At 41.2% G+C, this 23983-nt stretch overlaps 1 protein-coding gene across 8 annotated transcripts in view; it reads left to right on the top strand.

Moving 5' to 3' along the window:
- Window positions 1-23983, top strand: part of KALRN (kalirin RhoGEF kinase) — a 493218-nt gene that overhangs the window by 446734 nt on the left and 22501 nt on the right. For 7 of the 8 annotated variants that reach the window (XR_014618580.1, XR_014618581.1, XM_084289498.1 and 4 more), the window contains 12 exons: window positions 1729-1859; window positions 4953-5019; window positions 6377-6480; window positions 8925-8994; window positions 9425-9511; window positions 10276-10368; window positions 11410-11460; window positions 11782-11859; window positions 12707-12892; window positions 16355-16526; window positions 20908-21146; window positions 22054-22301. Coding sequence is in view for 6 of the 8 variants with exons in the window: in XM_084289498.1 (XP_084145624.1) it covers window positions 1729-1859; window positions 4953-5019; window positions 6377-6480; window positions 8925-8994; window positions 9425-9511; window positions 10276-10368; window positions 11410-11460; window positions 11782-11859; window positions 12707-12892; window positions 16355-16526; window positions 20908-21146; window positions 22054-22301 (1526 nt within the window). In the remaining 2 variants the exon portion in view is untranslated. The remainder of the gene's footprint in view (window positions 1-1728; window positions 1860-4952; window positions 5020-6376; window positions 6481-8924; window positions 8995-9424; window positions 9512-10275; window positions 10369-11409; window positions 11461-11781; window positions 11860-12706; window positions 12893-16354; window positions 16527-20907; window positions 21147-22053; window positions 22302-23983) is intronic. The other variant, XM_084289496.1, reaches the window with a different exon arrangement.

Below are 23983 nucleotides of genomic sequence, written 5' to 3'. Positions count from 1 at the left end.
TTTCCTTTGCAACCTGGTGTCTTGCAGTCCTCTTCTTTGCTAGCTGCTCGACAGAGCTCCTCCGATGTCCCGACTGCTGCGGATCTTGTCAGTGCAATAGAAAAGTTGGTCAAAAGTAAGCTGGTAAGTTTAGTGCTGTGAAAACTGTGTATACAACAGGCCTGATACAGCTCTAAGGAAGGGATTTAAAGGCTACTTCTGTTTCTGGTTTCCTTGCTTTCCACCTTCATCTGCTATGCTTCTATTAACCCTGTGTGCTCTGCTTCTCAGTAGAGTATCGAATATTTTTGCTCCACATGTGAGACAAAGCCCATGGGCTCTGCACTGCAAAGTCAAAAGGCAGTTTTGGAGAGGGCTTTGCAGGGTATGAGCTACTGTACTATCCTCTTCCTGGGGACTGTTCTTTCCCTGCAGTGATTTAAAAAACAAACAAAATTGTTCTGAGGCAGAGGAGTTTTGATACCCAGCACATGAATTTGTTTGGTATTCTGGCTTCTGTGAAAAAAAAATGTGAAGAGTAAAACTGCTTGAAGTACCTCAGCTGTGCTTTAATTTTTAAAAAGATTCATATGTTGCTTTTAATCTGTCTTGTCAACTCTACCTGACGGGGACTGGAATAAGCAATACAAATGCTCTGGGTTTAATTTCTTCGAAAACTTCAATATCGTGCACTCGTGCACTGTCATACATGACATGTGTGATCCCATGTCTGTTGGACAAGGAATAAATCGTGTTTCATATATTGGCTTCTTTTAAGTTTTGCCCCCAGAAGTACAAAATGTCAATGTAAAAGATAAACCTTTTTTTCTACATGTCCCAGGACCTCTAAAATTAGGAAAACACTTGCTTTGAGCAAATTTTACTGATTAATAAACCAGGATTGAAGCAGTTACAATGAGCTTACAAAGGTTTATTTCCTTATGTGTGTGAAAACAACGCACACACAAAATCATTGAATTATTGTAACTGTGCAAGCAGCTCTGTCTAGTGAATAATATCAAAAAGTTTTGGCGTTTTCTCAGTTTGAGATGTTGTTATGAAGAGGTCTGTTAATAGGGTGCTCAGTTGGAGCAAGTGGAGAAGGATCTCTCTGGGACATGGGAAACTGAGAAGGACATTCCCAGAAAATTTACTCAAAATAGTTTTATTCCATTGAGGGACTAAAAAATTTTGAGTATTTCATTAACCCAGTTACATGTATTTTCAGAGGATATTTTATTTTCTCTCCCTAGTGTGTACACTGTTAGGTCAACTGCGATTACTTTCCAGGGATCTGGGGGAAACTTTAATTATTGTGGAATGTTGCTCTGTATCCATCCATTTGTTTCAGCCTATGTTCTACTTTGCTACTAGGAATTCTTGCTCAGTCTTTGGCAGAGAAACACTGTCCACGTGTAGCCTAACCTTGGGTCTGATTGTGACACTAGGATGCTTTCAGGTTGTTTTGAAAGAATTTGGAAGAGTTTCCTCATCCTGGGGCTACTGGGATGTTTTTTCACCTTCTGGCAAAAGGATATTTTCTCTGTTTTTAATCCTTTTTGGAGGAGGGGGCTTGTATCAGTTTAAAACTAGTTTGGTTTTGTCTCACTAAGGCCTGGGGGAAAACTAAATATTCCTCTTGGTTTTAGACTGCACTGATGATTGCAGAATTGACTTGAAGCAGGAGGTAACACCGATGCTGGAGTTCAAGGGTAATGTTTTTTCTGTTGTTCTTTGGGGTTTTCGTAGACCCTTGAAGGAGGATCTTACCGAGGAACCTTAAAAGATGCCACTGGCTGCTTAAACGAAGGAATGACGCCTTCAACTCCCCCAAGAAACCTTGAAGAGGAACAAAAAGCCAAAGCAATGAGAGGCAGGATGTAAGTTGTCTCGCTTGTTCGTATTTTTGAAATAGGCACCGAGGGAGGGCACGTAGCTGCTCTGAAAGAATACTTTGTAGTCATTGATCCAGCACAGAACTGGGAGTAAAACTCTGTCCTGCTGCATCTGTTTCTTCTTAACCTGCAAAAATACTTTTTAAAAGCGCTTTCACACCCAGGAAGTTCATCTTCACTCTTAAAAATGTGCAGCTTTTACCCCAGATAGCATGTATCTATTACTGTAGAGGCCTCTGGGCAGTTACACACAGAGTTACTGAGGTGTTTGCTTTGGAAATTACTGTGCCAGAGGTGAAATCAGCTTGCAAAGGGCAATATATTGTTGACCTTGTTAGCTACTTCCAAGGAAAAGAAATATTTTTTTTAATGAGATGATGATTTTTCACCCTAGCAAAGGAAGGGGCAGAATTCAGAAGCATTTGTGGTGGGAAAATGCCACAGAAGAGAAAGTTTAATTTGGGGAAACCCTCATGGTCATGGTAATGGGAGAGGAAACAGGAGGTTGTTGCAGGTCCGTGAAAGCCATCGATATCTACAACAAACATCGTTTGTTGTAGGAAGCTGGAGAAGCACTATAGCGAGGGACGGGATGGGCTGCCAGCAGCGGGCAGGGGCACAGCACTCCTGGGCGTGCTTCTGACTGAAAGAAGTTTTCTGCTAAACAGCTGTCAGCCTTTCTGCAGGAAACCTCTCTGCCCCTGTCTGTCTCCTTAAAGCTCCTCGATATTTCAATTTGGGGGGGTTTCTGGTAGCAGTTCATTCATTAGATAACTTCAGGTTAGTGCTGGTGTAAGCCCCCGTACAGTAAGGCTTTCTAACTTGTGACGCTTCTGGCAGGCAGACTGGCAGCGTGTTACACGTAATTAGCTGCTGCCTCCGTCCAGATTTCCGAAACGCCAGGATGTTTAGGAGCACCTGCTAGTGGCTTTCAGCACAAGACATCTGTCTCCTCTCCAGCTCCCTGGTGTCTGTGCTCTGTGTCTGTGCCTCTGGTTGTGTGTAATTCCATAGCCATATTAGGAAGCCGGGCTCCAAACTCGAGCTGTGACCCCCCATTTCCCACAAAACAGCAACTGAATCCTTGCTCAGGCATGGGTGGTCATTTCCTCTGTCTCAGGCAACATGTGCCTGTCAGCAGTTAGCCTTGGCACTGGGAAACCCCTGTTCCATCAGACCCAATTTCTGCGTCCCTGTGAGCATCCAGGCAGTAGTCTTACTGAGCAGTGTCAGTATAGCCTTAGTGTGGAGTTACTGAGATACCCAAATTCAGATATTCAGACTGACTCAGAAGTGAGGCTCTACCCCTGGTGCATTTAATGCCATTTTAACTACAACTGTGTAGACAATACCTGCTGGTGGCTGGGGCAAGCACTTTCTAAGTAACTGTCTGTCCTTGCTCTGTGTTGTCAGATGAGGAGATGAATGAACATGAATTTTTGCAACATGCTTCTTAGAAATCTCAAATTGTGACTACCTTTAGGGTCCTGTGTCAGATAGGCTTCAGGGAACTAGCAGAGGACGAAGGATGATTTTTTTGCTTTTCAGGGAGAGGGGAGCTGGGGAACCCTAGTGCCAAATTTAACTTAAATAATGGTGATGGAGACCCTGATTCCTAACACAGGTACAGAATGGCAGGTTTAATTTGCTGCCTCATTTTCAGAGCAGGCTTTGGCCAGCTGTACCCTCACAGCAGGTGAAACCAGGGAGCTGGGGGCGGGTGGTGGCAGAGATTCCCCAGCCTCTGGGCAGCTCTCTGCTCCACCAGGAGCAGTGCAGCCAGAGGGGATGTGAGCCCATTTGGACGAGATGCAGCCAGCCTGTCCCAAGGGCACCAGGTCAGCCAGCGAGAGGGCACCGCACGGGACGCACGCGGCCGCTGTGTGAGGGAGCAGCCTTCTGCCCCGCTCGTGTTTACTACCCAGGCACGCAGCTTGGCAGGGCACTGCCGAGAGCACAAGCATCCAGCACCACTGCTGCCAGCCCAGGCCTCTGCCAAGGGGGCTGGATTTCACTCTCAAATGAATGTGAAGCTGTCTGACCTCTCCCTGCCTCGTGTCCAAGCATCTCCTCCCTGCGTCCAAGCAGCTCCTCTGCTCCGTCCTAGCAAGGGACACCTTGGGAGCACAGCCATTGTATTGGAGCCAAAAGCCAGCTTGTGTTTTTTTTTCCCCTAGATATTCTCAAGCAGGCTTTTATCTTAGCACTGTTTGCCCTCAGACCTATCACTTCAAGTGGGTCAGGCTGCTGATTGACATGAACGGAGCGATATTAGACATGAAAGCACTCCTCTATCTTGTTAGCCTTGTTACCGCCAGAGCGAGCTGGAGCACAGATGGAGTTTATTTGTCATGTGCCAAATCCATGTATTGGCGTAATTGAGAGGAAAACTGTCTGCAGCAAGCTGTAACTTCTTGAAATTGTCCTAGAAAGAACATTATGTGATTAGTCAGTTTGACATACAAAGGAGGGTTATTTTTGTTTTTGTTTTTGTTTTTTTTTTTAGCTTGGTATTGTTTGCATGCATCAAGCCTTCATTAGCTGACTCTCCTCCCTGGGATTATTAGTTCTGAGATAAGTGGGAATCACTGGCCACCCCCACAAGGATTACCTAGGCTGAGAGATTAAGCTCCGCATTAAGGCAAGAAGGGGAATTTGTTTTCCAGTGTTTAAAACTTCCGAATTACATCTTAACTGGGGCAAGAAACCCTCTCCTACATGCTGCAAAATGGGTTGGGAAATGTCCCCATTGCTATCAGGAGGGCTGCATGGGGGGGACAGATGAGAGCAGGGCAGGGAGAGGTGGTTGAAAGCAGAGGCACCTGGTTGTGCTGCTGCTCTAGCACTGCCCTGGAACCTGGTGCAAAAGAGGGGAAGGAGAGATGAGTTAAGAGCACTGAAACTACTCTGGCCTGAAATGTAAAGTTTTTGTCGTTTTCGTCCCACTGAGCTATGAGCGAAGAGTGTTGTGTTTCCTGGGATGGTGGTGTTTTTTTTTCAGGAGGTAATATGTGGTAAGAGGACCAAATAGTAACATCAAGGAACATGGTCAAATGCGTGTGTTCTGTTTAAATTTAGGTTTGTCTTAAATGAGCTGGTGCAGACCGAAAAAGACTACGTCAAAGACTTGGGAACTGTTGTGGAGGTGAGCTGAAGCAAGCCCTGCTATGCAAAATGTTTTCTCACTAACAAACACCATTCTGCAAAGTGGCAACAACAAAAAATACAGCATGAGAAACAAACTGGTTTATTTTGCACACTGCTTCCATGGTCCCCTCCTCATGTTGACAGAAACAAGAAGAAATGCCTTCGGAAACTATTTCTGTTTCCATCTAACAAATGTTGTATTTTAGGTTTCAACTCCAGCATGTAAAGGTTTTTCTTGGCTACCCTGCTTCTAACAAACTCTGCTGTAATGCAGCCTTGAGGGCAATGGGAGAGAATTTACGCCCCTTCCATTTATTTCATTCCATTCTTGCTGTCATGCAGTGATACACTTCAAATCAATACTGAATAGTGGTAGCACATACTTCCCTTGAGTTTGCACCGGGGCTACAGTGCTGTGTTTGAGTAGCTTCCCAAAGCCTGGCTTCGGGTCTGTGCTGAGGTGTGTGTGTGGCCAATGGATTCATGTTTTGGAAAAAAAAAAAAATACCCACACACCTTGAGATAACATAGAGGGAGGATTTATTTTTGTTTTGTTTTCCTATTTTTTTCAAAATCAGTCATTGTTTTGTAAGTTTCAACTTGTAAAGACCTGGCTGATCCCTAGGAATCACCTGTCAGAGACAACTCACATGCACAGTCTGGTTTGATTCCCAGCAAGGACTGAGAACTGGAGGCACTCGGTTGAAGTGGGCTTTTGGGAATGCTTCTGGCGTTCACTAGTCCAGGGAGAATTATCAGCCCGTCTAGCAGTGATTTTCAAGAGCTTCCAAATTTGAAGACTTGTGTTGTCTTCTGTTTACATCACGCTCCACTGGCAAAGCTAACAGGGCTGCAGTGCTCCAAAGACTTATAAAGAAACTCTCAGGAGGTGTGAGAAATCCCGTTCATGTGACTATTTAAACTTTCTGCATGGCTTTGTGCTCCCACATCCCTGTGATGAACAGAAGAATTTTGTCTGTGCAGAGTCTGGCTTCTCCCTCTTACCAGTGAAGCCAAGAGCATGATAAGCTACTTTTGTTTAACTTTTATCTTCTAATTGCACTTGTCACTTCAATGACATCTAACAAAGGGGTTCCTAAAACAACTGTAGTTATTCAGAATAAATCCTTTAAAGTTTTCTTTTAAGCAGACTATGTAATTTAGAATATCTAGATGGGTTTCTGATTTTAAGTTGTATTAAAAAAAAAAAAAAAAAAAAGGTATTTTAAGTGTTTTCAAAGCAAAAAGCCTGACATTAAACTTTTACTTTTTTTTTTTTTTTTAAAGTGAGTGTAATTATACATACTCCCTCTTTAAGTAAACCCTTTGCTAATCACTGATCATTAATCCTAAAGGGCTTCATGAAGAGAATAGAAGAAAAAGGAGTTTCCGAAGATATGAAAGGGAAAGACAAGATAGTATTTGGCAATATTCACCAGATCTATGACTGGCACAAAGAGTAAGTCATTGGTTTAGTTTGCTTTTCAGCACCCTTGTAACCACTCGTTTATGAAGGATTGGGGTATGTAGTATCTGCACATCTAAGCTGTTTTTACTTGATCATCAGCAGGTCATTCAGGGCCGAGCTTCCAAAGGATGTTGCTTCACTTTAAATGGCCTCTGTTGGTTTGTAAGTGCTGCTTCCTAACTTCACAAATCATGGCTGCTGTGACTCCCAAGAATATGTTACAGTTCATGTGCTTTTAGCCTCAGTTCAACAGTATACTAGATTCTGATATAAGATTCTGTCTACCCAACCAAAAATGGCAGAGCTGCATGATGCAAAGCATCAATCCTACATAAAATCCTTTTTCCCAGTGTTAAAAAATGCAATGGGCTACAGCTTTGCACTGGCTGGCTTCATGGGAGGGTTTTTGTGGTACCATCTCTGATTACAGATACAACATGCTGGCTCACACCCCATGCCAGGAGTGCTGGTCAGGGTGACAGAGATGTTGTGGATCACAAGAGGGTCTGTGTCAGTGCTGTGCTGCCAATAGCTCTGCCATTCCCTGCTGAGGAGCCACAACAAGAGGCTCCATGGGAGACATCACTGTGGTCAGTGCAGGGCTCCTCAGCTGTCCCAGCATAGCTCCAAGAGGGGTGTTGCTTGTGGGGTGCTTGCTGGATCCTCAGAAAAGCTTCTGAGGCTGCTGTAACTCTGTTGCCTGGGTCACAGCTGTAGGCTGAATTCATCCTGCCACTGAGCAGTAGCAATGCAGGAAAATTATTGTTTCCTTCCTTTGTATGAACTACTACTACATACCCTCTTCTTGGCTCTCTGGGGTTTGTGGGCATGGATCTGGTGGTTCTCAGCAACACTAGCATCTGCACGTTCAGCTGATAGGATTAAGAATGCTGACCACGGAAGCAATATTAGGCTAGGAGGGTGATAAGATACTTCTCACATTAAAGCTCTGTCAGGCTTTGGCCTGTCTGATGCTTTTGACTCTGAATTAGGAACTTTTTTCCTTGAAAATCTTATTCTGTCCCCATTCAAGCTGCTTTTGAAAAGTTGCTGGAAATACAAGGGTTATTTCAAACCCAGAGCCATTTCTACTGTAACTTTATGAACAGCAGGGTCATGCTTTTCGGTAATATGGTCACCATTTCAACTCTGCTACTCATAAAAACCCCATGCCTTTGGTTAACTAGAATTTGAGTACAGGCAGTGTGAATATCTGAGCAATGGACACCAGACTAGGTATTCCTTTGGCTCTGGACATTTTCCTCATCAAGGAGTCACAGTGTCATTGCCATCATGCATCTCTTGGGTGCCAATCAGGTCCTGTCCTTATGTTCTGACAACAGCTCTTGGAAGCACAAAACACAAAAATGTGAGAAAAATATTAAGTTTATATAAGCAATGGAGCATTTTTTAACAGTGCCATTCACTGTTTAAATGTGATAAGAGTTTTCTGTAACACACAGGGAGGGAGTCTCTATTTTTAGTTCTGCATATCTGGGTCAAGAAGTCTGTTTAAATGCAGATTAATTTAACTTTTTTTTCAGGACTGAGTTGCGAAAGTAGCTGTAGCTGATAGTGGTGATAGGGTTGTTTAGCTGGGACAGCTGTTCAACATGCATCTTCTTGGAGGTTCTGGGATTTCTTGGGGCCAGACCATTGCTGGCATATGCTCTGCAACTGGTTTCTGTAGCAAGTCCATGGAGGCATTTGAGACAGAAATCCTGCAGTGAAAAAGAGGAACATCATGGAAAATGAGATTGTCAGAATTTACCTACCAGTTAGAAAAACCTATCAGCATTTCTAAACTTTAGTTGAGATGATAATACCTCACTTCCAGGCATCTCAGTGTATTCTTGGAAAGGGCATTCAAGCAGGCACCTACAAAAGGTGCAGGTCAAGACAGAGGCTGAGTTTATGAATAAAACTAATGGTAATATCATGAGAAACGGTGTAAAATAGAACATGCCACTACTCTGTGACCAAAAAGGTGTTGATTTGTTTACTCAAGTGAAAACTTCTGCATTTCTTTCACGTTGACCAGTATTCCAAATCTGCTCATGCAACTGAGAATTCCTGGTAAAGCTTCAGTTGAGTTTTCACAAGTGTTTTGATATACAGACGAGTTTTACTTTAGAAGTTCTCAGTGAAGGAATGTAACTCTCGCAGTTAGGCATTGACAGTTTTAAAAACCTGAAACCTCTGTAAGTGTAACAGTAAAGAGGACCAGAGAGTTTGCAAGACAAGATCTCCATATTTCACAGCTCTCATCTACTGTTTTAGAAATGCCACCATTACGGGCTGAAGCCAGGCTTGTCTTTTCATTTATTATTGAACACTCTAGCTAAAATTGCATTGATATATTACTGAAGGATGACCGATCTGCCCTGGAATGACCTAAAAAAAGTCTTCTGAAATGTTGATATCCTTTCTTTCAGCTTTTTCCTGGCTGAACTGGAAAAATGTCTTCAAGAGCATGACCGTTTAGCACAGCTTTTTATTAAACATGTAAGTTTTATTTTGTTACCTATCTCTAGTCTAATCGTCATTTAAAGTGTGATAACTCCTTTCCAGAAGCATCTGCTTGTGTTGTCTTGATATTTTTAATGTCTAAACTTAATTTAAACATCATTATTCATCTTCAGTGAGCAGATGGGTTTCCCTGAAACATTAGTCACCATCTTCTTGCAGACTTCTTATTTTGAGGGAAAAATTGGTCTCTCGATTAACCGGCTTCCCCCATGGAAACTTCCCTTGCCTAAGGGGAAACAGAACCCGTTATCAATTTGTTTCCCCACTTCAGGAAACTAAATCTTTGATTAAACTAAAAAGAAAGATGACCTATCAGAACATTTTAGCAATTATCTGCCGGCTTTTAATAGCAGGACAGAACAGTAGCCAATATCTCACCAGGCTGCTCTGCATCTTGTTTTCACAGGAGCGTCGATTACACATGTATGTGGTGTATTGCCAAAATAAGCCACGGTCTGAATACATAGTAGCTGAGTATGAGGCATATTTTGAGGTAAGCGTGGCTCATTATCCATTATTGCTACTTACAGCTGTGAGTCCTAGTAAAGTAGACCATTCTGTAACTCGTGAGGTTTGTCTAAAACAAACTCCTGAGCATGTTGGTATTATGCATGCTGATAAATTCTCTGCTACAGGGAAGAAAAGTTCATTTTGTCTCAATTTTTAATGTTAATTTCTAATACATACTTGATCCAGTGCGCATTGTCTGTTGTCTTCAGAGTGCCACAACTGAGTTCTGTCCAAAATAAAACAGACTTTTTAATCTGTAGCCTACAAACAAGGGAGGAGGTGAAAGTTGTTGGAGCTGGGTGGTACCTCTCATAAATTTCCAATAATGTTGTTTCAAGAAATCCGTGGGACTAGACACATTTAGATATTAATGTGAAAGAAGCTTGTTTAACAATGGGAAGATATTTTGTTTCACCCAAGGGCACAAGGCGTGTTCTGTAGTACTTGTTTGTGGGAGAAACCCTGCCGCATTGGAGAGAGCAGTCTCCAGACCTTGCAGCCCTGCTTGGTCAGCTCAAAGTGGGAAGGAATCTTGTGCTTTCAAATGTCTTCCAGCTCGGTCATGACTTTTACCCAGTCCCTGCTTAAATAGGATATGCCAGATTTTTAAATCCTCTAAAGTACCCTTTTGCAAACAAAAGATTAAGAACAGATCAGCTTTCTGTAGAAATAAGTCTCTGTGGAGACATTTTATCTTTGCCTTATTCTGTGCTTGTTTGCAATTGTGTTTTAATCCTCAATTTTTAGGAGGTTCAACAGGAAATAAACCAACGACTAACCATCAGTGATTTTCTGATCAAACCCATTCAAAGAATAACTAAATATCAGCTTCTTCTCAAGGTGAGTGGAAAGATGCAGTTTGGATCTTGTACTAGACACTGTTACTTTAAATCAGCCTTAGTTTTAATTGAAGAATAACTTCATCAGATTAGGAAGAAAGAATGTTTATATGTGGGCATCCTGTGAAAAATGTCCAGAGAGCAGGAGGGTCCCATCTCTATGGGAGTAGTTTGTAATTGATGATAATCAGATTTCTTTAAAATAATTTTCTGTTGGAATATTTTTATAGGAAAATAAATTTCAAATAGAATTTTTCATCCTCTAAAATTTCAAAGCAAACTTGCATTCAAGTTTTTTAAATTGCAGTAAATGCACACGAGACTATTAATAAACCCATTTTTTGGTGCTGAATGGTATGTCACTATTTATTCTGAATGTCTCAGAATATCTCATTGCTGAATATCTCTCTTCAAATTAGCATGCAAAACATATTTCCACAATATTCTGGTCTGGAGAGTGCATGGTAATTTTTTCCCTAAGGAGTCTGACCACTATGGCTTCTGCTGACTTTATTCACTATGCCAATTACTCAGCATTTCTGAATATTCATCCTTAGGGGTCTCAAGGTAACATCCAAAATTAGGCATGTCTGGACCATATACTGTAATTTCCAGCAGTACCGGGGCTCTGAGGTGGTTTCTTCTCTCTTTTGAACTAGTCTCAAGCAGGCTGCCATCAGCCCACAGTTTGGTAACTGCACACTTGTGAAGAGACAGCAACATGTTCCCTGAAATGCCAAAAGGAAAAGAAAATTCCTCAAGCGTGTGTGGTCCTGTGGCTTAAGACAAGGACCAAGTCAGCATTCCCAAGGGCTAATCCCAGCTTTGTCTTTTTCTTGTGGTATTTTCAGCAACCATCCACACCCCTTTTCCATATCTACAAAGTGGTCATAACATTCAGCAACTTCTGAACATGTATTCATTAATATTAGCAAGTTCCTTCTCAGAAACTCGCATGCTAAATACACTTTTTCTTTTTTAAAACTGACGTCTTTCTTCTCTTTCTGAAGTGCCTTAATGCAAACCTTTCTGCTTTCCCTAGGACTTCCTGCGGTACAGTGAAAAAGCTGGGCTGGAGTGCTCAGATATAGAGGTATGTTTTCATGGCCTGGACAGTGATATTGCATTGTCTAATGGTACTTTATATGCAGAAATGCAAGCCCCGGTAGTCCTTTGAAAATGATCGAAGATCCCGCTGATATTCCAAATGTGATGTTTCTCTTTAGCTTCAGTCAGAAGAAAAGATGAAGGCATGGTCCTCTTTTAGATATTACTGTAAATGTTCAGTACACGAGGGCCTCAACGTGAATAATTTTTAGCAGTGATTATGCTGTTGGAGTCCATTGTTTGACACTTCTCTTTTAGGGACCCTCTGACTTCCTTGTACCAATACAACCTTTGTTTTCCTTAACAGAAAGCAGTTGAATTAATGTGCCTTGTACCGAAACGTTGCAATGATATGATGAACCTGGGTCGCCTCCAGGGCTTTGAGGTATGTTCTGCTTTAATAACGACCAGGCTAGGAAAGGTGTTTTATCTTTCTGTGATTGTCTCTACAATCAGCCCCATCCCAGGCTATTTATCTAGTGCTGTCTCTGTGGTGGTGAGCAGCATGCTTTGGTGAGGTTTTGAAAGTGTCATTCTAAACTTGTAACAATCAAGCTATTGTTTCTTCAAAATGTGAGGTCTGTGAAAGCTTCTGCAAGCCCGAATTAGACTTCTTATCTCTGTTGTCAGAGCAAAATAAACATTGAACCAGACCGCTCTGCCTGTTAGTAAGGTCACCTAACATTAACATCAACAGCTTCCTCCAAGTTTGGCAACATCCAGGAGGGGACTCATGAGTTATAACCCCACAGGTTACAGCTTGGGATTTGTAACTAAGCCAGTGTAGTCTTTGGCAGACCCAGTGAGATGTCTTATCTCCAAAATGAAGTTTAAGTTTCTCATACCTTGTTATACATCATGGCATTCCTGCAAACAGGTAGGTCCTGTTTTGCACCTTCAGAGATTGCGTCTTTCACTTCTGGTTTGGCTACTGCACTACAGTAGCAAATTACTTAATGGGAACAGTGTTCGAAATTAAGTACAAAAACAGTCTACTTGCTTTTGGTTTTATATGTACATATGATGGTGATGACAGTAAAGAAAACTTGTATTATTTTCCTTAAACTGAGTTCTTGATTTAAAAGACTGCTGCTTTAATAAATTAGAGGGGATATGTCTCAAATGAATTCAGCTCTGCTTGAACAATGTGGACTGCATGAAATATAGCAGATCATCTCAAGGGACCGTACTGGGTTGGGATCTGTAACACTGGTGCCTTGTCTGCTTCTCAGGGCAAGCTGACAGCTCAAGGCAAGCTGCTGCAGCAGGACACTTTCTATGTGACCGAGCAGGATTCTGGAGTTCAGTCCCGACCAAAGGAACGTAGGGTGTTTCTCTTTGAGCAAATAGTTATCTTCAGTGAACTGCTTAGGAAAGGATCCTTAACACCAGGCTACATGTTCAAGAAAAGCATAAAGGTAAGAAACGGAGTGGGAGATGTTTGTCCTATTTGATTGTCACATAGGGAAATCTTATCAATTTTCTCTACTGTGAGTCAGGTCTGTCCTGCCATAGCTGGACAACAATTTGCAGAAAACACTTACATTTACTTTTCAGTACATCAGAAGCCATTTAAGACCAACGACATTAAATAAACCACAGGTTGTCTAAATTTACTGGGTGATTTTTAGAGGAAGCACAGCCAGGGCAGGGCCTCTGACATTCATAGCTCTAAGCTAGCAAATAGTGCTACAAAGCCTGCAGTAGTCAAAGTAAGTGTATGATAGTTGCTTTTAAGCATGATTATAAAAGGTGGGGTAAACAAAACACTCGTCTAACTGTAAGTCAATATTAAGCCTGGATGTGACATTACTGGAAATACCCTTCCTAATGGGGACAGGGCTCTTAGTGCAAATGTGAGTGTTGCACGAGACAGAACTATGTCAAAAGCAAACAAAAATACACACAGTAATAAAAATGTAGTGAAGAGGAATTACAAAACTAGCTGACCTATCAAGAAAGTTTTAAGAAATTTAATTTTATTTTTTAAAAGATCTTTCTAGAGTATGGGATTGGGATTAAAAGTAAAAGTACTAAAGTACTGAAAAGTATTAAAGTACTGAAAGTAACCAGGGAAAACATGTTTGTTTGTTTTTGTTTGTTTGTTTGTTTTTTTCAGGGGTTTTTATGTTTGTTTAATAAATGCAGAATTCCCCTCTGAAATGGTAGCTGAGGGTGAATGTGTGCTACACCTCTTTCAGTAGAACAGCCTTTGCTGTGGCTGCAGAAACAGCAAAGTCACTGGTTTATCTGAATGTCTTGATTATTCAAAGGTGATAAACCAGTCTGGGATTGATTTCCTTTCCAAAGATATAGTTAAAATAAGGAGTGGGAGAATGAATGTGTTTGCACTAAAATTTAAATGGTGCATTAATATGAAACAGAAGAGAACAATGCCAGGGAAAATAATGCATATTAACCATATGATCTATGATAATAAACAATAGATAATAGGCATCTTCTTGGCTGACAGAAACTGCAGCATTTACTGAAAAGCATATCCTTTGCAAGTCGCTGTATTTCATAGTTTCCAACCAAGTAATAAGTTATAACGGAAAAACCTGAAGTGTACAAATAAACATTAATCTTAATTTAGATGATCAGCTTTGGTTTTATCCTGCTGCTGATTTAAATCATGATTAAAGTTGGAGATAGAAATAATGTAAATCATTTTTGCTTCAGTTTATTGTATGTATAACAATGAAGCTTTTATCTGCAGGAAACAATTCCTGAATTGTATATTGTAGATAAAGAGAGAAAAATAAATCTCTTCTAATGTCAATAAAATTAGCTTGCCTCAAGGGTATGGGTTGCTTTTCTAGTTAAACAGCTTATGAACATAATGCTGTTCCCAGTGCCTGAGTTGCCTTAAAATTTCTGTGTGACAATTTTCCAGTCCCTGTTTTCTTCCATTTGGCAAACAGCTTGTTCTTCTGTGCCTGCAGCAAATGTGGGATCCCCCGTGGCTCCATGTGCATCTCCCCCACTGCAGCAGGGAGTCTGTGCACCAAAAGCACTCACAGCCTGCTCCCAGCCCCTGCTTCAGCTTCTGGCTGCCTCTGCTTTGCTCTCGTGCCTTCCTACAGGGATAGGACCATTCCCTGTATTGGCTCTTACCTGCTTTCTTTGCTACCTTGCTATCTTTGCAGCAATTACCAGGCTGCCTAGCCATCTTATGGCACGTGGGCCATTGCAATGCTTCAGTACTGTCCTCAGTCACACTTGTCCAGCTTCCTGGGAGACACTCCCTGAGAGATGTGGGCTGTTTCTCTGCTGAGCACATCCTCCCACACAGCAGAAGAACCTTGCCAGCGCCAGAGGTCTCATTTAATTCCTCTGTGTCACAGCCACTGCTGAGCACTGAGGCCTCTCTGTTAGAGTAAGAAGTGCATATGACTTCAGATGGAGCCATTCAGGTCTGCCAAGGAGATTAGATTCCCAAATACTTTTCTCCAAGGTCTGTCACACTCAGGCCATGACACAAGCTTCATCGTGATGTCCTACATTAGCAAAGAGCCCTTTTTAAAGTTGGCATTCAGAAATAGCACATCCCTTCTTGCACATTTCTCAGTTGGATACCTTTCAAGGTTTCAAAATACCTACGTGGGTAGCCTTGGTAAATGCGTCTCTCCAAGACACAAACAGTAGGTGTGGGACTCTGACCTGCAAGTCCTTTTCTTAGAGTCATACCAGGATTGACTTGCTTGCTTTGGCTGTCAGCCAGAAGAGCAAGAGCTCAGAGGAGGCACTGGCCAGGCTCACTGTCCACCCCTTTCCTTGTCTTCATGTCAGAAGAGTTTCTGCCTGTCCCACTAACTCCACAGGGACCCTCAGAAGAGAGGGAAGAGGCTCCATCTGTCTTGCAGTTTGTGTGCTGGACAGCATTCAGATGTGGGGTAAATTTCTCCATACCTTGAATGATGTTCGGAGCAACAGGAGAGAGACCTAGAGGGATGTGATGATCTTAGTCTTCAGAGCTGTCTGTCTTTAACAGTGAGGACCCACCTTTTTTGGTTTGTGGGTTGGTATTTTTTTGTGATTTTTTTTTTTTTTTTTTTTGCCTGCATGGGACTAACTTGTGAAGTCGCATGGATGGGTGTTTCAGTCACTATCTTGTAAATTAACTTGTCATGATTCCATTATAGTAACCCCAAATTGCCCTCTAAAGCAGAAAGGATATGCCAGCCTACTCTTGTTTACTATCACAGATGTGAATAACTCAGGAGAATTCAAAGTTAAGAGTACACTTACTCAGATACCTCACAAGGACAAGGTATCCTACAGGACAGCAGCTGAAATTGCCATCCATGAGATTTCCAGGAAGAGTATCTGTGACTACAGTCAAGTGAAGTGATTGCACACAGTTGATGGTGTAATCCTCTAGAAATAAGATCCGTTGCAGCATCTGTGGAGAATTGCTCTTTTTTTTTTTCGTATATCCCTGTACAGTGTCCATTCCAGTCTTAAAATAGTCTAAAGACTGAGACTTTCTTCCCATGGAGGATAAGAAATGTAAACTCATTTAAATTGGGGGAATGATAGACCTTATTAACATCGTAATAGGAACAGCTTAATTATGTTTTTGTGTCACAGTAACTTTTTAGCACATCAGTCAAGTCTGTGTCACCTTAAAATAGAAATTGTAATTGAAGACAAGGCAGATGGATGTCTGGTACATCTGTAACAGCTCTATTAAGCATCGTATTTCAGCTTAAGATATATCTGCCTAAATCTATGAGACAAGTTCTTCTGACTATAATCTTACAATCTGATACTGGACTCAATTATTGTCAGGAACTTCTCACAACAATTTTATTCTGATTCTTGAGTAATGCTAAATCGTGCTCCATGTAACACATGCTTACCTTGGCTTATTTCAGATGAACTACCTTATCATTGAAGAAAATGTGGACAATGATCCTTGCAAGTTTGCTCTGATGAGCCGGGAAACATCAGAGAGAGTTATTTTACAGGCAGCTAATCCAGAAATTCAGCAAGCTTGGGTACAGGACATCAACCAGGTTTTGGACACACAAAGAGATTTCCTAAATGGTATGTACATGGTCTTTGTGATGTTTCCCAAACTGTGATGCTAATGGGACTCATAATCTTTGCAACTTTGGTCCCTCTGTAAGGAAAACATTCAGCAACTTATTTTTCATAAGGAAAATCCCATGGAGAAAATGAGAGCCCGGTACATGCAAGAAGTTGTCATAAGTGACAGCTGGTGTTAAAAGAGACCACCTCAGTAACAGTGTGGAAGTCTCAGTCCTGCATGCCAGATCAGCTGAGTGGGATGGTGAAAGAGGATGGGGCAAGCCTGTGATGAACTGTTGGGTTGCCCTGGAGCCCAAGCCGGAGGCTGCTGGAGCTTCCTCCTGCATTAAAGACTGCAGGTCGTTCTGGCCTGCCTCGATTAGTGGTGTCTTGTGGGCTGATTTTGGCAGCTTGGTGGTGGGTTGCTGTGTGGTTGACCTGCTGCATCAGTCAGGTTCATGTTCAGATCTCAAGCCCCCCCCCCCCCCCCCCAGTTACGTGCTGTGGTGGTACTTTCGTGCAAGATCCTTTAAAAATGCAAGGCTGTATCACCTGCTGCTTTCTATTCTGTAAAGAGGCTTTAAATCGCATCTCTTCCCAAGACCATGTCAAAACCAGGATGCCATTGTATCAACACAGTATCTGCAACTTAGTCAGAGCAAGTCATATCCCCAGGAGCCTCTTATTTAATGTCACCATGTGCTACAAACTGAGGATATGAGGTGGGATGAAGGCTGCCTCACCATCCATCCGCCCCCATACTAAACTCCATGGGGCAGCAACTGCTTACAATAACAACAACAAAAAAAAGAGAGGGCAAGGAAACATCTGGGCTTGTTTCCCGTGGTAACTACAGGAGCTCTGCATGAACAGGGGTCTTTTCAAAATGTCAGCTCTGCTTTAAGAATAGATTCAGGGTTGTTTGAAATACTATTTCAAATTAAAATAGTCTTTCTACTTAAAAAATAATAATACATTCATGATCAACAAAAGTGTAGATTTTGAAAATAAAAAGGAACCATTCAGTTAACAATTTCAGTTTGTTCATGCTCACAATTGGGTAAAGGAAAGAGAAGCAACCAGGACTAGAGTCAAAAATTAAAAATAGTATCTTTTTGTTTGTTTGGAAGCAAGAAAGTGGGAATTATTTCTTTGGAAGCTTCCAGAATTGTTTTGTACTATTCATTTCAAAATTGTTTTGTACTATTCATTTCAAAAGAGCTTATTTAAAAAAAATTAAATTAAATTAAAAAGCATTCGATATTTAAAAACTCAATACATGATCTATAAAGAAATTTACTAGCTTGAATCAAAATATTTTGGCTTGGCACAAGTTGTTAGATTTGTGGTGTTCTGCTTGTGGATTTTTTTGTTGCAAAATCTGAAGAGTCTCTTTCAATTCACATCCAAACAAAACTTCTCTTTTCTTCATTGTGGAGTTGTGTGTGTGTGTATGTGTGTGTGTATATATATATATGTTAATTTGAATTTAGCATAGTTTTGCGTCTCAAAAGTTAAATAGGAAAGGGTTACAAAGGATGTTTGTGGAAGTTTGAAAACTATGGCTGAGCTGAGAAGAGAGTGTTTCATGTGATTCCAAAGCTTGATGTTTGATTTTCATGACTCAGAATTGAAAGAACCTCATATAGTCACTGTAAAATGATTCCTTGAAGAGATTGGTAAGATGAGCAGCTTGAATTCTCCTGTTTGACTGGCTGATACCAAAACTTGCAGGTTTTGTGTCAGTGCAGTTGACTTTGAATGAGGGCTTATTGGAATAAAAGTAAGTTCCAGTAATGCTCAGCTACAGAAATTTTTCTGTAAACCTAGTGAGGACTCCGTAGACACTACTGCAGTGATTTTGTATCCCTTCCATGTCTGTCTTTCCTTTTTTTTTTTTTTTTTTTTTTCTCCCCCCCCTGTCCTAACCAGGACTTACTTCCCTGTGAGTACCTTTTTCTACTGAAGCATTCTTATAGCCCCTGTTTAGCCTCTGTTCTGTGAGACCAGCAAGGAACATGATGGGTTAGGAATAAAATATTCAGTATCTCTAAAGCTAGAAATAAAAATAGATTTATATTAAAACACAAGCTTAAGGATTTACTTTAAACCTATAAATAAGATCCAAGAAAGTGATACTGTATCCAGTAGAGCTTGTCCAGTTTAGAACAATTTAAGTGGCTTTTAGGAGGTAATCTCATTGAGGCTGACTAATCTTTAAATACGTTCTTCAGCTTTGCATTTCATTAAAGCGGATGTTTTCTGTCCTTAAAATCATATTAAATCCACACTGAGCCAATGCTATGTAAACTTAATAACAAGATATTCCCTGTGAGTTCTTACCCAAGCTGTCTCTGATTTTCTGTCTTTAACTGGGAAGCCCTAGAGAGTAAGGCACCATGCACGAACCATAGTATTTGCGTAGTCAGTTTATAAACGTAAAACTTGGTGCAATTACACTGTGATATTCAAGCTTTTCATATTTTCCCTTGGAATAACAAACGCTGCTAAGCTTGAGAAACAGACTGTGCAGCAAATGATTGCCTGTAGTGACTGCTCTCTACTTCTGCTTTTAAGAAGCAAGGTGTAAAGAAAATATGTCACCAATGGATAAGGAAAATATGTCACCAATGGATGTGTTTCTTATGAAAAACGCCATAGATCTGTAACTTTTTTTTATCATGTTTTATGAGTTTTTTGTTGTTGTTGTTTTGTTTTGTTTTTTGTTTTTTGTTTTTTTTGAGAGAGGAAGTACACGAACATTGATTTTTGCCAGAAGCCTGAAAGAATACTAACAGATGTTGAATAGGAGACTGGAAGCCAGGCATCATTGTCATAGTTAACTGTGGAATTAGTAGCCACCAGTGGGCTCCAAGCTGAGCACCCTTTAAAGGCACTGATTAGGATGTATTGTTTCAAGATAGAGGAGTACTAATTCAGGCCTTATTGCTAAAGATCTTGCAGCCTAATCTGCTATATATACTAGAAAAATGTCACTGTCAAAATCACTGTCAAAGATGTCCCCAACCCTCCTCCTCCTCAATGGCTGATCTGCAGCAGGACCAAAGCATTTTCAGCGGCTGTTGAGGTAAGCGAGTGAAATGGGTAGTCCGTGTGGCAGAAACACAAGTCACTTCTGTGGCAAGGGTTACTGCATAGGCTTTTGAGCCAATTAATCTTCCAGATCTACGTTAAAATGTGTGCTTTTGAAGAAAACAGTGGTCTGGCCGTGTTGATTTTTTCAGTCTCATTCTCTAGTATCAAGTGGTTTCTTGTTGGACCAGCCCTGCCTTTCTCTGGAAGGGGAACGTTAGAGAGTATGTTGTGTGGTGCTGAGCCTTTCTGTTTGTCTTTCCTTTTCCTCTTGTTGGGAAAGACATTCCTTCTGTTGTGGTTCCCTGGCTGGGCCGATGCTGTGACATTATGTCCTCCTGTCTGCCTCCTGCTAGACTAGTCTCTCCGCATTCCAGTAGGTTTAGTCTGGTGCATGTACACAGCATTAACTGCCTATAAATCAGCCATTAAAGCCACATGACATGCAGAAAACAAACCCATAGGTCTGGGGATGGGAGTCTGAGCCTAGTAAATCTGTCTCTTTCCCATCCCATGTGAGTCCCAGCCCTTGTCCCTTCTCCTCCAAACATATCAAATTCTTCACCATCTGGTATTTTTGTCCTTCCTTTTCCCAGAGTGTAAGCTCTATCCATGACTACAAAATGTACTCTTTCACAAGCAGTCTTTTTTAAAGGCTTGTGAAGCTGTTTAATATTGCTTTTTGGGTGTTTTCTGGAGAGGTCAGGGCTGCTGGGATTGATATCGTTGTACAATCTATACTTCCTAGCTTGCTGGTCATCTCCAGTGGTTTCTTTGAGCCAAAGCAGTTAATACGGAAAGTACATAGGGAGAAAAGTTTCAGTGCAGCATATTTGAAGATAATTTAGTAGTCGAGCTCTCATGGGAATACACAAATGAGATTTATGGGTCTTAATCTGTGTTTCCTGATGATAAGCAAAATTCAGTATAAAAAAGCTGTACATCTCTTATTCAGACTTTTTTTTCAGGATTATTTTTCTGATACTTCATTTGTGCAATTTCAAAGAAACTGAGTGCAATTACGTGTACTGTGAATGGCAAATGAGTTAGCCCACTGTGCTCGTTAGAGAAGCTGTTCCTCCCAGTAGCATGGACTGCTGCGTTCAGTTCATGCACAGTACAGCGTGACACGCTTGCATCCTGTCTAGCTGTGAACATGCCATGTGCTTCCATGGGTGGCCTTTTCTGTGCCTGTTTGTTTTGCAATTTATGTATCTGCTCCAATTGAGTCACCCCATACATTCCCTACATCCCTTTTCAATGTCATTGAAAGCATATCACTAATTCTTGTCCTCTTTTGCAGCGCTACAGTCTCCCATAGAGTACCAACGCAAAGAAAGTAGCTCAGCAGTGCTGAGGCCCCAGACCGGAAGGGTCTCTCAGCCCAACAGCAGACCCTATTCTTCTGTTCCAGTAGGGTCTGAGAAGCCTTTGAAGGCTACAAGCCGTAATCCCTCTCTCCCACCCCTGAAGATATCTACCTCCAACGGCAGCACAGGGTATGAACACTCACAGCCCGGAGACAAGTACGAACAAAGCAAGGTACTGAACTCATCTGGTAAAACATGATCTCATAGTCCATTTCTTGTACGATAGACTATCAGTGACGTTAGCTTTAATTATCAGCTAACCAGGTCAACGGGAATCAACATACTGAAGCAATGGTGTGAAATGTGATTTGAAGTTAAATGGAGACTGTGAAAGCTCTGACGTTCAGGCAGGTGGCTCTTCAGCTGGAAATCTGGAACAGAACCTGCCCGGAGCCCTGACCCCAGTGTTCTTCAGGGCACTACGTTTGCAGACTTGGTGAAATGAATTTCCATTTGCAGTATCACCAACAGCAATATTCAGGCCTCTTTAATATCCATTAACCACCCATTCCTGAAGAGGTCTACCCCAATGGTTTAAATAGTTTAGACCTTTTCTCACGTAACAGCTCCAAGGATGCCAGCTGAAGGTTGTAATCCAGGTGCGTGTGCACTACCCCAACACAATTCACACAAACCACCAAGGAAGCAGTAACTGTCAGTGGTGGTTGGACCCAGCTGCTGGCTGCGGTTGGCCAAAGCCACTTTCCAATACGACCTATATTTAAGATCAATGAAATGTGTGAGTATTCATTTGGCTTCTAATGTGAGCTTTCATTGGTCTTTCCCTGCATTTGGTTCAGCACAGGTAGTTCATTTGCAATACAAAATGAGTACACTGCTAGGGCACCGTCGCCTTCAGAACAGCTGTGAAATCTAATCTGAAGCAGGAGGTTGGTTTGTATCAGGTTCCTGCTGATGCTTAAAATCCTTCTCTACCTATGTGAACTTGCATGCGTTTTGTATCTTTTTCCCTGTTGCAGTTAGGCTGGGAATGAAGTGCTTTCTGTGGCTGCTGCCAGAAAAGGCAGGTTCCTCAGCACCACCTGCTCACCAGGTTTCTCTTGTGTCCACTTCCACAGACTGAATTGGGAGGGTGCAATGGGACCTCTTCCATGGTTGTGATTAAAGATTACTATGCACTGAAGGAGGATGAGATCTGTGTGAATCAAGGAGAGGTGGTTCAGATCCTCGCTATCAACCAGCAGAACATGTTCCTGGTGTACCAGCCTGCAAACGACCACTCTCCAGCTGCTGAAGGATGGATCCCTGGCAATATCTTGGCTCCCCTCACTAAATCCACCACAGATAGTAGCGACGGAAGCATCAAGTAAGTGCCATGTTGGCTTCGCTGGGAGCACTATGTGGATTTTTTGAGGAAAAAAAATAAATAAAAATAAACAAACCCAAATGGTAGGGAATTCCTGCTGATTTTTATCTACAGTGCCATTGGAACAAGTTGAGTGGTCAATCCCCAGCATCGGGCAGCCATGGTGGATAGCTTGGGTTTGGCTTATTTTTGTTTTGTGGGGTTTTGTTTATACTTTGGAGAGAAATAAATCCATAAATGGTTAAAGATGTATTTTACATTACACCATTTTACACCAACATGGACCTGCTTGGACTGGACTTATATTTATGTTGTATTAAGTTACTAATCTATATATTGGTTATAACAGCATCTAGCAAAAAAATAATCAGGCCCTGAGTTGGACTGAGGTTCGCTTCTCTAAGAGGAGAGATTTTGTTGTCTATGGCAATTTCCTTGTACAGCTTGTATCATTTTTTTTTTTTAAGTTTGTTTTGGTTTGTTCTTTTTTTTCTGTTCGCAGTAACTTTTGTAAAATATTTTTGGTTTGCAAGACCCCCATCCAAGTACATTCCTGTATAAAGTATTTTGCACTATTTAAAAAGAAAGAAAAGAAACAAACTCATATTGATGAAGTCAGGTTGTGCAATATAATGGATAGTCGCAATGTTCATCATTGTACCTGTAATGTAACTAATTTTAAATGTACTATTTTAAATATGTAAAATAAATTTTCACCATGAGCATGTTTTAATGAGGTAAAAGAACTAGTTTGACCCTTTTTTGTTTAGTTTTGTTTTGTTTATAACATTTTGTTGTTTATTTAACAAATGTGTGGATATATATTTTTCTTTTTTGATTTTTAGAAATTTGTCAGTCTGAAATGACTAATGCAAGAAAGTGTTTTTTTGGTATTAAATACAGAAGGTACAACCCTCTTTTCAGTAATACCGATTGATTTCTTTTAACATCTAAAATGACTACTTGGTAATGCGTGGTGTATGCTACACATTCTGTTATCTTATGTGAGTGCCTTGAGGTGAAGAACTGAATGTGAGGAAAGATTTTGTGAGAGATTCCCTAAAAGTAGTAATTTGCTATCTGCTAAAGACTCAGTTAAGAAATACGGTGACTTGACCCATCAGTTGGTGATCTCAGGAATACTATTGAATGCTATTGCAAATGAAATATTAAGCCAAAAAAAAATTGCTCAGCACATCTCTTGCTCGTGTGCCACAGCTATTCCTGGGTTCCCCTCTAACCACAGTCTGCAAACATGTGCCTTTACATTCACCCCAGCACTGGGCTCCTGGTGGAAGATGTTGATTTCATGGCAGCTGTGCAGTCAAATTCTGCAATATAGTCATATGAATTGGGGCCAGGAAGGAATACCAGAATTGAAAGACACATGTATTGCACTTCTCTCTCAGTCTTAAATCATGTTTTCGGACTCAGAGCTAAAACAACCCTGCAACTAAGAAGAAGCCTGAATGACTTTCTAATATAAATTTAATGGGTTAAAAATGCAGCTGTTTTCAGCCCTGTCTAGTCTGCCAGATCACGGGGAGTTAAAAGTAATAAAACTGTTTCTTCTGTTGACAAATACTATACACAAAATATGTGTTCGATCCAGTAGTGTTAGCATCATGATAGGTGAGGGTCAGGGAGTCCATCAGCCACATCCTTGACTCTTTATCATGTCA

Source organism: Netta rufina, assembly GCF_964035555.1.
Source record: "Netta rufina genome assembly, chromosome: 6".
NCBI classification, from domain to species: Eukaryota; Metazoa; Chordata; class Aves; order Anseriformes; family Anatidae; genus Netta; species Netta rufina.
The sequence above is the reverse complement of the archived record's forward strand: the minus strand, read 5'-3'. Positions and strand labels throughout refer to the sequence as shown.